General features: G+C 38.8%; 1 protein-coding gene across 1 annotated transcript in view; it reads right to left on the reverse strand.

The window, feature by feature from the left end:
* Positions 1 to 16,826, reverse strand: part of ITPR3 (inositol 1,4,5-trisphosphate receptor type 3) — a 117,249-nt gene that overhangs the window by 70,252 nt on the left and 30,171 nt on the right. The window contains exons 3-4 of the mRNA XM_074311250.1: positions 8,846 to 8,967; positions 1,606 to 1,692 (exon numbers count right to left, since the gene is read on the reverse strand). Of these exons, the coding sequence (XP_074167351.1) occupies positions 1,606 to 1,692; positions 8,846 to 8,967 (209 nt within the window). The remainder of the gene's footprint in view (positions 1 to 1,605; positions 1,693 to 8,845; positions 8,968 to 16,826) is intronic.

Here is a 16,826-nt window from a genome sequence, read left to right on the forward strand (position 1 = left end):
CCAACCCCAAGGGTCAATGAGAGCTCCCAGCAAAGGGAGCTGAGCCAGCAATGACCTCAGGACCCACACATACACCATGCCACAGGCAGTCAAACATGCACAGAGACTCACAAAAACAGTGTCCCATATGCCTGGTTACACATATATATTCATGCACAGTCTCACAAACACATATTTATAATCATGCCACACAGAGAATCACAGTTATAAATAGTCACCAAAAAATATACATTCACAACACACACCCATCAGTCACACACTAGCACAATTATAGAAACAATCACTCAAAAAATCCATTCAGTCACTTGCAGAATCACAATCACAGAAAGAAAAAAAGTTGACAAAAAAATGTAAGTTCAGTCATTTTTCAGTCATGTCCAATTCTTTGTGACCCCATTTGAGGTTTTCTTGGCAGACATTGGAGCAAATCATTATTTTCTTCTCCAATTCATTTCACAGATAAGGAAACTAAAGCAAATAGGGTTAAATGACTTGCTCAGGATCAGATAACTGGAAAGTACCTGAGGCCAGATTTGAATTCACAAAAATGAGTCTTCCTGACATCAGACTTGGCACTTTATTGTGCCCCAAAAAAGATACATTCATCACCCTATCCATCAGTCACACACAAGCACAGTCATAAAGACAGTCATCCAAAAATAGCATTCATAATTGCACCATTAGTCAGGCAGAATTGCAGCCACCAAAACATATACATTCATGATCAATCATCTATTAATCACAGAGAGAATTAGTGATCAATATATATATATATATATATATATATATATTCACAATCATACCCATCAATTACAACAGAATTAGGACTCACAAGATATTCTCTGAAAGTTGCTGTCTTTTGATACTATTATACAAATTCTGGGGAAAAATTCTTAGACTGCTACTCCAAATGGTGAAAATAAATTAATGCCTAATCTCACAATTTATAATTAACTTGTTGAGAAAATGTTGAGCCCTAAATTTCAAGATACCTTTCTGTTTCTTCACTATATTCTGTGAAAACCTTAAGTAGTACATGAAGTACATGAAATTAGGGCGGGGGGGGGAAGCGACATCAACCAAGTCTCAGTCATCATGCCATGCATTTGTGATTTAGTCACAAAACCACACAAATGTGACTATACGCATAGCCACACAAAAATCACGCCTTAGCCTCATAAAGTCACAAAAAATATACTTATAACACCCAAATCTTACAGTCATACCAATCACAGTCTAACCCAAAGAGCTACAAATTTATACATTCACAATCATACCCAGATCTTAATCAATTTAGAAACAATTTGCTTTATACCAAAATCACAACACAGAGAGACAAATCAACATCCACACACATCCTTGTATCCCAAGGGTCAGTTTACCACCCCAAAGATGGTAACTTAAGGTCACCTTCTCCATTCCCTAAGTATCCTCCAGATAAAATAGGGGAAGAAGAGAAAGAAGAAATGATAAATTCATTTCTTCAAAGGGCACCAATTTCCAAATACATATGAATGAGGGGAGACATGAAGGATAGATGGAGGCTGAGGTTGGGATGAAGAAAAGGGAGACACTGAAGCAATGAGGATGGAGGTGAGTCTCTACCTGTATGACACTGCCATACTTCACCACATCCCCGTGAACTTTCTTGTTTTCTGTCTCGTTCTGCTTTTGTTCCATTTGAGCTGCATGCTACAAAAAAAGATACAAATTTGGGGGGAAAGTAAAGAATAAGGAAAGGATTAGAAGAGAGTCTCTCTCTGAGGCCTGGCCCCTATGACAAAAAATATTCTATCTTTCCCAAATAAGCTATCATGGGTACACTATATACACATTAGATCAGAAATTCATTATTCCCTGTTCCAGGATTGTTGTTGTTTATCCTTCATTTTCAAAAAGAAGGGAGGTAATACCATGGTATGCAAGTGAATTGGATTTAAGGAAAGGAGGGCTGTACAAGGTCACCTACCTCACTTTTCCCTCCAGAGTCATCTGGGTCCAGTGGCAAGATATAGATCAAGATGAATGAAACAAAGTCAACCTCTCCTAGTCAAGAGAGACTGAGGAAACTGAGGAAAGGCAGGGACTTCTCTGCAACTCCTAGTCACAGAATTCTCTTCAGCAGTGAAAGGTTAAGTAACTTGTCCAGCATCATGCAGTCAATATTAAATACACGAGTTAAAGGTGGGACTCAAATCCAGTTCTTCCTGACAGAGGGAATCTCCCTATTTTCTAAGTGACACTACTTCTCAGAGTGTGTTAGTGCATGACTAAAATTACAGATCAAGTTTGAGCAACAGATCATGAAAGACTTAAAAATATTAAGGGTGAAGCATCCCAAACTGGAGACTTCCTGATTGGTTGAAGATGAGCTTTGAATTGGAAGAGTGGACCAATGGTAGCACTCCACAAAATCCAGACAAATAAGTTACAAACTTAGCTAGGACATATTCTAAATAGACAAAGCCATTTTCTTTTAGGGCCATGATGAGAATAGATGATACAAATCCATCTCCCAGGCAAAATCCCTAGACCAGATTAAGCCTGAAGAACTATAGTAATTGATTAAGTTAGAAAGCATAGGTCTGATCTAATCTGGAACTAGGTAGACTTTTCCTATCACTTTTCTGTACTGGATCTGTGATTTCATTAGATTAGGAAACTCAAAATGAACATGCTCCCTCTACCAATACAACTGCTCTGTAACCTACAAATTTATTAAGGAGCTTGGGAAGCCCTGAAAAGATTACTTGCCCAGGATCTCATCAGGATTTGGATCCAAGTTTCATTGACTTTGAAGCCATCTCCCTAACTACTGTATCATGTTCCCTTTCTACTAACCTAAGTCTGGAATATTATTTCTTAACTTACATGCTCTCTTTTCCCTTATTACTAAACATCTAGGAAACTAGTTTTGAAGGTGAAAAATGCTATCCACATCCAGAGAGAGAACTGTGGAGATTAAATGTGCATCAAACTATGCTTTGATTCACCTTTATTGTTTGTTTGCTTTTTCTTTCTCATAGTTTTTTTCCCCCTTTTGGTCTTGTTGTTCCTTCACAACATGACAAATATGGAATATGTTTAAAAATATTACACATGTTTAACTTATACCTGATTGCTTGCTATCTTGGGAAGGGAGGGAAAAAGGGAAGGAGGGAGAAAAATTTGGAACACAAAGTTTTACAAAAATGAATGTTGAAAACTATCTTTACATGTACTTGGAAAAATAAAATACTATTGAAAAAAAAAAAGACACAGTACTCTTGTGGTCTTGAGTGTGGGCAAACAATGGGTAAAATGGAAAGAGGGAAGTGAATGCTAAATCCAAGCCACCAGAGGTGATAATAGCAGTTGAGAAATGGGGATATAGGTAATTGCCTATATCAAATACAGCAGGTTTCTGACCTCAGGGGCCATGAAGGGCCAGGATCCACCAATCTCAGACTGAAGATTCAAGAGTTGGGGTTGTTTGCCCTGAGCCACTGATATCCCAGGAAGCTGATTACAGGTAAGAGAAGTTTAAGGCTCTGAATAGCATCCAACATTTCTGACAGTCTACCTATTCTTAACATCCTACAAGGAAAGATTTCCCAACTGAATTGGGTGTCTTTCACCTCCATTGTTAAAGCACAAACTTTCTGCCAATATAAACCCCATAAAAACACTCCTCCATCCTAGATTGGATCACCTCTTTCTTAACTCCTACACCCCCAGTGGACTGCATATCCTTTCTAATGCTACTACTTGTTGTCTTTGACAAGGGCTTTTCTCCTCGGTAGGCAACAGAATACCCAGTGGTAATGGGTAAGGAAAAAGGCACAGTAGAAAGAGCTCTGGATTTGAATCCTACCTCTGCCTGCCTCTGCCATCTCAATTCTGATATTTAATCCCTGAAAGACTTGGAACAATTTATTCTATTTTTCTGAATTGAAGGTTTCTCACCAGCTCCTATGACCCACCTCTGATCCACCTAGCTATGTGACCTCCTGAGCTTAATTCCCCTTTATCTCAATTCCCTCATCTATACAATGTAGATGACAACACTCACACTACCTTTCCATGAGGCTATTGTGAGAAAGGCACTTTGTAAGCCACAAAGCAAGAGATCTATAAAGAGATACGATTATTTATGCCACAAAGGAAAGATCAAACTTAGTAGTGGTTCTCCTACTGTTTTCTTTTTCACAAGAAGAAAGTCTTCCCTAGGCATTCCTTCACACCTCTCAGTCAGGAATTCCTTTCTTCTAATTTCAGTATTTCCTGGCCTCTCCCCTCTCCTCCCACTGGCCCTCTAAGGCCCAGCAGACTTACTCTCTTATACTGAGTCAAGAGGACAGAGGTAGAGGGCAGACAGGCAGGGAGAGGCAAGACTTGTCCCAGCTCCCTAAAGTCTGGAGGTGGGAGTTAGTGCCACTCTTGAAAGAATTCCCAGATGCCCTTATCCTGAGAGTATCTAAAATGAGTCAGTGACTCCTAAGCTCAAAACCAGCCCAGCTGGAGCAGGCACTGGATAGGTAGCCAAGTCCAGATTGAGAATCCAAAGCTGAGACCTAGAATGTAGTAGAAAGAACGTGATTTGGCAGCCTATGTGTTAGGTCCAGTTCTGCTAGTAATTATCTGAATGACAAAAGGCAAGTTACTTATCTAACCTGGGTGTCACTTTCCTCATCTACAAAATGAGGAGAGGTAGACCAATCAGTCAATCAAACTAGCATTTAAGTGCCTTTTAAGTGCCAGGCATTGTACTCAACTTTAAGATTGGATCCTTAAAAGTCACCAAATCCAATCCTTGTATTTTCCAGATAAGGAACCTGAGACCCAGAGTAAGTCACAAGAAATAAATGACAGTCAGGGTGTGAGCCCAAGTGTTTTATCTCCAAACTCAGCAAGCTTTCCAATACTACTTTCTTAAGAATCCACCCAAATATAAATCTATGATCCCCTCATGAATTTCTTCTTGATACTGTGAACCCATATCTAGAAAGAGCCAAGAGATATCTTATTTCCTAACATTACTCACAAACTACCCAAGCTAGAAGGGAATATAAATTGCCATGTGGTCTAAATCCTTTATTTTATAAAAAGAAAAGCCAAGACTCAGAGAGAAATAATTTGCCTAAAGTCACATAGTGAATCAGTGGCAGAGTTGGGATGAGAAGCCAAGTTGGCTGATTGACCGGCCAGTGCTCCTTTTGCTCATTAGACAAGTCTGGGTCTTTGAGTCTAAGTCTGTGTAAGGGGAACGAAGGCAACAAGTCTAATCTCTGACTTCACCAATAGCAAAACAGACTGAGAACTTGTACTACAGGATCTCTGTCCTCCAAGTTCAAGGTGTTACTAAGTTTAATGAGGAAAATCCAGAGACTGATCTCCCTAACTAAGCTTCACTGACCAGAAGGCAGATCTCCCTGCATCCTCTAAGAAGAGGGCATGAATTGGAAATGAATGAAATCTAAGTCTGGAGTACCTTTGGGATTAACAAGGGCTGCAGTGGTTGAAATTTCTGCACTTCATACTACACTGAGTTGGCATGGGCTCCACCCAACCTCATTCATTCAAGGGTAAAAGAAATGGTTCCATTTTCTAGTTCTAAATAATCACATTCCACAGAGAGGGAGCTGGAAGATGAGAGAATAAGCCAGAGAGAAGTCACCAAAGCTTGGGAACATGGAGGTCAAAACCTGCTGATCTCCTTCAGTGTTTTCACTCTCACTGTTCTCATTCTTTTTTTTTTTTTTTCTTTTTCCTGAGGCTGGGGTTAAGTGACTTGCCCAGGGTCACACATCTAGGAAGTGTTAAGTGTCTGAGATCACATTTGAACTCGGGTCCTCCAGAATTCAGGGCTGGTGCTCTATCTACTGCACCACCTAGCCGCCCCCACATTCTCTCTGTCTTGACTCTCATTTCCCCCTTTCCATTTTAACTGCTCCCATTGTCACTGTTGTCATCAACAGTGTTCCCTTCCTCCACCTCATATATACTTCTTATAACATCCAAGACCATAATTCCTTCAATAATAATCTTCTAGAGGAATATTAAAAACCATAACATTAAAAGTGGGCAGGTCTACTTTTCTCAATGGAGAAAAGGGTTTGTTATTTAAAATGAATGACTAAGGTACTTTGCTGATCTTTTCCCTCTTTCTTCTGATTATTGTACTCCTTCCTTAAATATGCTCAGTATGGCTTTGTTTAGTTGGGGGCCTTGCCAAGCTTTCTTTAAACTGATTACCTTTCAGCTTCCCTCTGTTTTATTATCTCCAATTGTGCTTATTGTCTTCCATCATCTTTCTCTGTAAGATTTTTACAAATGAGTCAACATGTTAAACTAGTATTGCCTTTGGCTGCCATAAATCTCTATTTGGTTTGTAAGCCAAATAAATATCTGCTGACTGAAATGCTTCTTAAATTAATTTGGTCTCTTCACTGATGTCAATTAAATCTCTGAATCAAAGTGTTATGGCAAATCAGTGCCAAAGTCCTTTTTCTGTCCATATTCCATTTTTTAAAAGATCAATACCTTGTTTAAATAAGTCAGCTTGGAATCATTTTAGTTGCATATTATTTTTTTCTCTTCATTTTTATTATTTCACCTAACTTAGTACTCATTTTGATATTTGCTCTAAAAAGCCAATGGTCTCACTAAGTACAGATAGCTGATTCAGAAATGGATTCCACATTAACAATGAGGAATTTTTTCTTTGTTAACAGAGAATCACTTGGATTTTTTTTTAATGTTATTCAGCATTTGTCCAGTTCTCAAAAAAGGGGATATATAGTTATGAGATTTCTGCGTAAGATTTAAGTCTTTGTCCCCTCTCATTCCTTATTTCTGAACCATATTTCTCAACATAATTTTTTTTTACCTATCTCACTATTCCAGCTTTGAATTAAAGTCATTGAGTATCAAAGTATATATTGATTTAATTTGGAAAGTCTGATTTACCCTCTACAACAAATGTGAGTGTAATTACCTCCACATCTTTTTGCATGCACATATTATAAGTACTTAAGTACAAGATGACCTAGTATCCCACGAAATGGTATATTTAGTTGCCTCTGGGTACAGAATAAAACCATTTCTATATATTCCCTTATTGGCCTTTTCAAGGAGAACTCTAGATCATCTTACTTCTTACTTGTAACTTCCTTTCTTGATTTATAGCAAGACCATCAAGATTGATAGGATTCTGGCATCTGTATCCCCATTGTCTGGCCATTGTTATTGAAGAAGTAGAAAGGAGCCCGCATTGGTCTGATAGGTCATTTTGTTGCTTGTTTGTTTTTTTATTTCATGGCCAAAGAATCATCCTGCATGTAGCCTACTAGTAATGAGACTTTCTGAACTTAGCTGGGCTGGTCCTCTGAAAGGAGACTTGGTTTGTTGCCAGGACCCTATTCAAAGCCTTTCCCAGATTGTAGAAGCTACCAGAGCTTGAGCTCGAATTTAGCTGGCAAAGCCCCAGAACCTAATGTTACCCCCCCCAATGCCTTGATGAGGCATCAGAGTAGGAGTTTTTTGGTAAGTAGATGTGTTAGATGACATTTTGTGAGTAAATGTCACAGAACATGGGCTGCTGGGGTTGGAAGGCACACTAGAAACCACATAGTCCAACACTCATTTCATATATGGGGAAATTAAGCCTAGAGAGTTCATAAGTATGTGCAATGCTTTTTGCACCATGCTATCCTGTTTCCTATAACTATGACTGTGTATATGCAAAAACAACAACAACAACAACAACACACCAAGGATGTGAATTTGTGTACATCTACATCTAAAAAATGAGTCTAAGTTAAGGGGTGGGTTATAGACTCCTTTGACAATCTTATGAAACCTATAGATTCCTTTTTCAGAATAATAGTTTTAAATGCACAAGATAGAATGCATAACATTGAAATAGTTATCCAAAAAAATTTTTTTAAATAAATCGATTCACAGACACCGGGTCTATTAATGTGTTTAAATCCTGATTATGAACCTCTAGTTTAAGTGTGCAAAGTGTTGAAAAGCATTTATTATGGGCCTGTTAGTGTGTCAGGCACCATATTAAACCCTACATGTATTTAAGTATGAAACTATGAATAAGCAAATACTCATCTGAATGTGTGCACATGGGTGTATGTGATAGTGTATTCTTACACACCTGGGTTTGAATTAGCATGGAACACAGCCTCTGCCTGTCACAGAGTAGAAAAGAACCTTGTAAGAGACAGGCCACCCTCCTCCAGGCCAGGAAGAGACACACTTGAAGTTATTTATAACTCTGCCACAGACAATCAGTCCACCACCCACCCCCACTTCCTGTGCTGCTCACATCTGCCAGGCAGCTGCAAGGGCCAGAAGGGACGCAGAGTGATCTCTGCGCTCCCTAACCCCAATAAGTGCATCCTCTTAGCTCAAGCTTTAGCAACTACCCAAGGGGATTAAGTGTGATAGAGTCTTGGGAAGTAAGGCTGGAGACAGCCTCAAGGTCAGAGCTTCATGCCAAGGTCAAGTCCTCTGAATGGACACTCAGACATAACAAAGAGCAATGAGGTCAGGGAATAGGGTCAAGTCTCTGCTGGGGGTAAGTCACAGAAGTGGAAAATGGACGATGTAGGCAAAGGAAGATTGGGAGCAGGAAATTTCTGCACACTGAAGACAAAATGAGTAGTTGGCAATGAAGATTAACAGACTGCACTTTTAGTCAAAGGTAAGCCCAAGTGGCCCAGTGAGGTTTGGACTATTTTGTCTCCTTCCAACATTGAACTTTTACATTCTAACATTCTGTGCTCTGTGCTCCAATGTTTATATCCTGAGATCCCTTTCCACTCCACCCCAGGGTCCTCCTCCTCCTCACCTGGAGCTTCTGGAGTAGGACAACATCAGAGATCTTCTCTTTGTCCTGTTTGGTCTGCTTGGCTTTCCAGTACTGCTTCTGGGCTGAGTATCGGTTCATGGGGCACACCTTGAAAAGGCAGTCTGAAAGAGGAGACAGAGCGCAATGATGCTTTAAATTGGGAGGCATTTCTGGGAGGGAGAGGAGAGGCTTCTGGGAGGAATATCTCACCCTTATAGGCTGACACAGTTTATCTCAGAAAGCCATATTTAGTGAAAAGAGCCCTTGAAGTCCTGATCTCTTGTGTCATCTCTGAGTAAATTATGTTTCCTTCTCCTCCATAAAAAGCGATTGGCCTATGTGGTTACCTTTCTGTTCTGACACTAAACTATAAAGCAATGCTTGGGCCTGGGAAAGCAGCCCAGGTGGGATGGGATCTACTGTCTCAGGTAACAAATTACCTTGGGATGATTACTTACCACAAAGTTCAGTTCAAGTCAGTGGGCCAAAGATTTGAATTTATAGAGCAAAGTTCTCATTAATTTATAAATGTTTTTGTGGTCAATCCTGAAATAAACCTTAGCCCTTGCCTTCAAAAAGAATGCACATGAAGGCAGTCATGTGATACAGTGAATAAAGCCCTGGAGTTAGGAGGACCTGAGTTCAAAAATAGCCTCAGACACTTGACCCTTATTAACTGTATGAACTTGGGCAAGTCATTTAACTTTGATTACCTCACATATAATAAAAAAAAGAAGATAACTTCCCATGAATAGGAAGAATCATTCATTTATACAAATAATTACAATATAGGATAGAATATGACAATAAAAGTGCTCTGGGGAAGGGTAGAGTTCAGAAAAAGGAGAGCTCACTTTCAGATGAGAAAGTCAAGGAATGCTTCGTGGAAGTGTTGACATCTAAGCCATGTAGGAAGTTTACAAGAAAGGAAAGTTGGAGACAGAGGAATGGAATTTCAGAAGCAAAGACACAAAAATTAGAAGACTGATCAGACCCAAGAGATCATGGATTTAGAGTTGTCATTTAATGGTCTAACCCCCTTCCTTTGCAGATGGTAGGGCGCAGATTGCAGGAGGGAAGAATGGGTGGTACCCTCTGATTAGAGACTGCTAAGGCTGGGTGTATGACTCAGGTCTGGACAACAGCTCATGGGTTGCTGGCACTTTGCCTGTGAAATAGGCAGATCCCAGCAGAATCAGAGGAAACTGGGCTTTCAGGATGGCAAGACCCTACCCCCAGGCCTCAGATACAAATGTTTACTTCTCCCCTTCTTCCTTTTCTTTCTCTTCCTTCTCCATTCTTCCTCTGCTTCTCTATTCTTTTCAGGTACTATGTATCTGATCTGTCTCTAATGGATTACTTATTTCACTCCATTGGATATTTACTAAATTGTTTTGGGAACAGTCCTCTGAAACATACAAAAGTATGTCAGACCCATTCCCTCCCCATGGGAAGCTCACAATCCAGTTGAGAAAACAAGATTAACAGCCATGAAAAGGTATTAAAACAGGAAAAGAACATGTTTTCAAGAGAAGAAATCCAAAATATCAACTGTGCTACGAAAAATCATCTAAACCATTAATAATTTTAAAAAAGCGAAGGAAATCAGCTCTGAGGTTCCCTCCTCGCTGACCAAAAAATCAAATGACAAATTTTAGAGGACAAAACAGGCACATTCATGCACTGCTGATTTAGCTTTTCTGGAAAGCAAATTGGAGCTATATCCCAAAAGTCAACCGATTGCACCCTTTGACCCAGAACTAACACTACTGGGTTTATACCCTGAAAGACTCCAAAAAAGAGGGAAATGACTCATATATACAAAAATATTTTACCAGTTCATTTTGTGGTGAAAAAAGACTGGAAACTAAGGAGGTGTCTATCAATCAAGGAACAGCTGAATAGATTATGAGATATAAATATATCAGAATACTATTGTACTGCAGGGGCACCTAGGTGGTACAGCAGATAGAGAGCAGAGCCTAGATTCAGGAAGACTCATCTTCCTGATTTCAAATCTGGCCTCAGACATTCACTAGCTGCATCACTCCAAGAAAGTCAGTTAACCTTACTGACCTCAGTTCCTCATCTATAAAATGAGCTGGAGAAGGAAATGGTAAACCACTCCAGTGTTTTTGCCAAGAAAACCCCAAATGGGTTCACAGAGTTGGATTCAACTGAAATGACTGAACAACAAATTGTGCTGTAAGAAGTGATGGAGACAAGGGATAATGTTGTAAAAAATTAACCATGCATATGTACTGTCAAAAAAAAAAGTTATAAATTAATTAATTAATTAAAAAAAAAAAAGAAATGATGGAGAGAGTTTCGGAGAAACACAAGAAGTCTTATATGAGCTGATACGTAGTGAAGAGAGCAGAACTGGAAGGAACATTTACTGCAAAAATATCGTAAAGATAAAAATCTTTGAAAAACTTAATTAAGAACTCTGACCAATGAGACAACCAACCATAATACTAGAAGGAAAAAAACAATGAAGCATGCTACTCACCACCTGGCGGAGAGAAATGAACTCAGTCTGCAGAATGAGATATAGAAAGATCTGAGAGTTTTAGAGGACTATGAGTTCAGAATGAAGCAAAAGAGTAATAAGGCAGCTAAAAACCTTAAAACAATCTTAGGCCGCAGAGAGATATGCTGTCCTATTTTACTCAGCCATAATCAGCTCATAACTGGAATACCGTCTTCAATATGGATATCACATTTGACAAAAGACATCAGTAATCCAGAATGGTCAAAAAATGTAGCCAGAAGCCCTTTTTGTAGTGGCTACAAACTGGAAAATGAATGGATGCCCATCAATTGGAGAATGGCTGGGTAAATTGTGGTATGTGAATGTTATGGAATATTATTGTTCTGTAAGAAATGACCAACAGGATGATTTCAGAAAAGCCTGGAGAGACTTACATGAACTGATGCAAAGTGAAATGAACAGAACCAGATCATTATATACTTCAACAACAATACTGTATGATGATCAATTCTGATGGGCGTGGCCCTCTTCAACAACAAGATGAACCAAATCAGTTCCAATAGAGCAGTAATGAAATGAACCAGCTATAGCCAGGAAAAGAACTCTGGGAAATGAGTGAGGACCACAACATAGCATTTCTACTCCTTCTGTTTTTGTCCACTTGCATTTTTGCTTTCCTTCTAAGGTTATTTTTACCTTTATTTCGAAATCCGATTTTTCTTATGTAGCAAAATAACTGTATAAATATGTATACATTGAATTTAACATATTCTTTAACATATTTAATCTGCCATCTAGAGATGGGAAGCGGGGGAAGGAGGGGAAATTTTGGAACAGAAGGTTTTGCAAGGGTCAACGCTGGAAAATTATCCATACATAATGTCTTGTAAATAAAAAGCTATAATTTTTAAAAATTTAATTATTTTTTTAAAAAAGAAAGAAAACGTAGCCAGGATAATGAAATGCTTTCAGATTGTGCTATATTAATTCTGTATGAAAATATGAAAAGAGATATTTAGCCTAAAGATGAAAAAATTCATCAGGAAGGACATGAAAGAGAGATGAGATTTGTTCAGCTTATTCCAACAGGTACAACTAAATAGAGGAGCAAAGGAGGGAGGGGGAGTTTCAAAGAAACAAAATTAATCTGATGCCAAGAAGGAAAAACTTCCTAACTGTCCAAAAGTGTAAGGTATGGTCCTAAGATGTGATATATCTCTTCACTAGAGCTCTTCAAACTAAAAGTAAATGACCACCAAATGCAATGGTGTAGAGATTCATGGTCAAGTAATGTTAGGACACAAAGATGTCTGAGGTGTCAGGAGCTCAAAGCAAGAAGAGATCCCTGAGTGGTTAGGGAAGGATCCACTGACAAGATATGAGCAGAATTGAGTCTTGGAAACTGAGCATGTTTTCACAGCCATTGAGGAGGAAAGGTTCTCCAAGAAAGTCACAGCTTGGGCAAAATTGCAAAGGCAATAAAAGTCATGATTTGTGAGAAAGAAGGATTTTGGCTAGGAAATCAGCCTAGCTGGAAGAGAAGAGTGCTGCTATTCATGTAGAATAAGTTTTTCCAAATATACCAACAGTTCAGGAGTTTTCATAATGGAGGTAAATAAGACTAAACAATTCAGTCATGAATCTAAGGAATTCTGATGCTAGAAGTTAAGAAAAGGGGAGAAAGAAATCAAAAGATCTTAAAACAAAACAAGGACCCTAAAAGGACCAAGAATTGCCTACAGGAGATCACAGAATCCTAGATTAAAAGTTAAAAGGGAATTTAGTATACAACTCCTTTATTTTACAGATAAGGAAACTGAGCCATAGGTTCTGTGACTTATTCAGGATCATACAAACAGGAAGTATGTGAAGTAAGATTTAAACAAAGGTCTCCCTAACTCCCTAACTCAAGGTCCAGTGCCCTCCCATCATGCTACCTTTCAAAAATGTTCCTGGAGGAAAAAACCTAAGCAAAGGTAGCCCCCATGTATTCCTGGAGGGAAAGGAGGCTCCAGAGAGTCTCAGCTGCCTTCAAGATTATCTAAGCTCTCATTTTCCTGGAGCTTCCTTTCCCAGGGCTTACCCAATCCTGATGACAAGTGATAGGTACATTGATGTAAACACAGTACCTGAAGTCAGAATACTTGCCCTCAGGGTACTTTCAATAAAATGAAATGTGGTGGAAGATTAGCCCTTCCTTTCAGAAATCTAATAGGGTAGACCAAGATATGTAATGTCCTAGTAAATTTTCTGGAGGTCCCAGGACCAGCCTTGGTTTCAGCAGAACAATGACCATGAGAATAGTCAGGGATAAAGTCAAAAGTCTTAATTGTCTCCTTTACATGTCTCCTTCACCTGAAGCCAGAGTTAGCTTTCTGGAGGGCCTTCAGAAGGGCCTTGGTCTCAGTGGAGAAATGAAGGAGGGGACAGGCCAGCCACCATGATGGTGGACGATGGAATGTCTCTCCCAGTTCTTGTTGGCTCTTATATACTCTAATATAAGTACATCATCATCGATGTCAGTCTTGTAGAACTATATTAAGTACATGTAAACTAGAGAATCATTATCTTAATTCCACTAAGTTAACATCTTGTTTCGAGTATACTTCTTCAGAGTTCTGCCCTTTACAAAGATAGATCAATTGGGTCTACTAGAAAAGGCAAAATCTTGATTTGCAGAGAATCCCAGCCCCCCCCCTCCTATCTCTCTTCCTCTCTTTCCCATGTACCACAATTTATCATTTCTGTTCCACAATCCACAGTTTTGAGTCTTTGAATAAGCAGTGCCCTCACACACTATCATCTAGCCTTTAATTCTTACCTCTTTGTACTATCACTCATTAAATCCCAATCATGGAAATCTTATTACCCACTTTCTATCCTTGCTAAATAGTCATGGAGACCAAATAGCAACTGTATTTTCACCAGAAATTTGTCGTCTAATCTTAATTTAGTCCCCACTATTATACAGCTATGCTGTTATTCTTTTCTATCACGTTCTTCAACAATGGCTTCTCTGAACCCTCTCCTCACTCCTCACCTCACCACTTCTACCTTTCCTCTCAAAAGACTCTCTCTCCTTCTTTGCTGTCATGATTCGCTTTGATTCCACACTTGAAAACTTTGCTCAAAATCCCCCATTCTCCCTAACTTTGTTTTAGATCTCTGATGAATATGAACCTTCTTTTATAAAGGCTAACCCCATCTCTTATGCTATCTCTTATCCTATCCATTCCATTCACTTTGGCACCTTGACCAATCTCTTTCTCTCATCTTCAATCTCTCCTATACATTAACTCTTCTTCCAAGGCTTACACATATGTCCACGTCTTCCTGATCTTGAAAAAAATCTTTATTTGTCCTTTGCTTCAATGAATGTCGTTTCCTCAAGCTATATTCCTATGTACCTTCTCTCTTAAATAGACAAATTCCTAGAAAGGGCTATCATTGCCTATATATTTGCATTCCTTTCAATGAAATTGCTTTTCCAAGGTAAGCAATGATTTCCTGTCCTAAATATAATGGCCTCCTCTTTGTCCTCAGCTTGACCCTCTGTAGCTTTTGACATAGTGAATCTTCCCCTCTCCTCAGATGATTTCTCTTCCTTTAATTGCTGTGACAATGTTATTGTTAATTGTTTTTATCTTTCTGTCCAATCATTTTCAGTCTCCTCTGCTAGTTTATCATCTTCCTTCAACATTAAATGAGGACACCTCTAAGGCCCTATCCATTCTCCTTAGATGCCTTCAACATTCTAATTGGTTCAATTATCATTATCTGCAGTTAACAACAAAATCTACACACCAGCCCCAATCCTTCCATTAACCTTTAGTCTCACATTACCAACCACATGCAGGATAATTTCACCTAAATAGCCTGCAGACATCTCAAACTCAACAAATCCAAAAGGGAGCTCACTACATTTTCCAAACCCCACCCCTCCAAAAACAAAAACAAAAAACCAATCTGTCCTCCAAATTTCCCTATTCCTATCAAAATCTCCACTATTCTTGAAATCACTCAGGTTTACAATCACAGTCATTCTTGGTTTTCTCACTCCCCCCCCACCATGCAATCAGCAGCCATGTTCTGTTGCACAATTTTTCATGAATCTGACCCCTTCTCTATACTCACAGACCTAGTTAGTTCCAAGCCTTCATTTCACTTTGTCTTAACTATTACAGTAGCTTCCTAATTAGTCTCAATTCATCCTCTACAGAACTGCCTAACTTATATCCCTAAAAAATACTTAAGGCCATGCCATGCTGCATCTTCCTCAAAAATCTTCATTAGCTCCCTGTTGCTTCAAGGATAAAATGCCTTAATCTTGTATTTATAGTTATCTACCCTCTGGCTCTCCTTCAAGACTCATTTCGTTATCATTCTCCTCATGATACCCTTAAAACTCATTTATTAAACTGTGCATATCATTTGATCCAGAAGTGTTTCTGCAGAGCTTATATCCCAAAGAGATCTTAAAGGAAGGGAAAGAGACCTGTATGTGCAAAATGTTTGTGGCAGCCCTTTTTGTAGTGGCCAGAAACTAGAAACTGAGTGGATAACCCTCGGTTGGAGAATGGCTGAATGAATTATGGTATATGAATGCTGTGGAATATTATTGTTCCGTAAGAAATGACCAACAGGATGATTTCAGAAAGGCCTGGAGAGATATGAAATGATGTTAAGCAAAATGAACAGAACCAGGAGATTATTTTACACAGCAACAAGATTATATAATGATCAATTCTGATGAACTTGGCTCCTTTCAACAATAATTCAGGCCAGTTTCAATGGTCTTGTGATGAAGAGAGCCATCTGCCACAGTCTGAAGACTGTGGGGACTGATTTTCACTCTTTGTATTATCATTTGCTTGCATTTTGTTTTCTTTCTCATTTTTTTCCCTTTTTGATCTGATTTTTCTGGTGCGGCATGATAATTGTGAAAATTACACATGTTTGATATACATTGGATTACTTGCTGTTTGAGGAAGAGGAGAGGGGGAGGGAGGGAGGGGAAATTTTTCGAACATAAGGTTTTACAAGGGTGAATGTTGAAAATTATTTAATCATATGTTTTGAAAATAAAAGGCTTTAATAAAAAAATGAAAAAATGTGACCTGCTAACTGTTTCCTGTACATAATGCACCATGCTTTGCTTCTGTATCTTTGTACAATCTGGCTACCATTTTGGAATACACTCCTTTATTTCTTCCTCAGAGAATCCTAACTTTCTCTAAGATGCCACCTTCTACAGAAGTCCTTTCCTGATCCACTATTATTAGCAACCTTTCCTTCTTGGAAATTATTCTGTATTATTTGACCTACACTTTCTACTTATTACTTATATAGGGGTCTTGACTCCTTGATGGCAAACTGATTCACGTCTATCTTTATGTCCCCAGCTCTTTACATAGTACTTTGCTCCTGGCAAGTGCTTAGTAAATGTTTGTTAGAATATTAAATTGAAGGAAAGGTTAAATTTTAATG

This window comes from Sminthopsis crassicaudata, chromosome 4 (assembly GCF_048593235.1).
Source record: "Sminthopsis crassicaudata isolate SCR6 chromosome 4, ASM4859323v1, whole genome shotgun sequence".
Classification (NCBI taxonomy): Eukaryota; Metazoa; Chordata; class Mammalia; order Dasyuromorphia; family Dasyuridae; genus Sminthopsis; species Sminthopsis crassicaudata.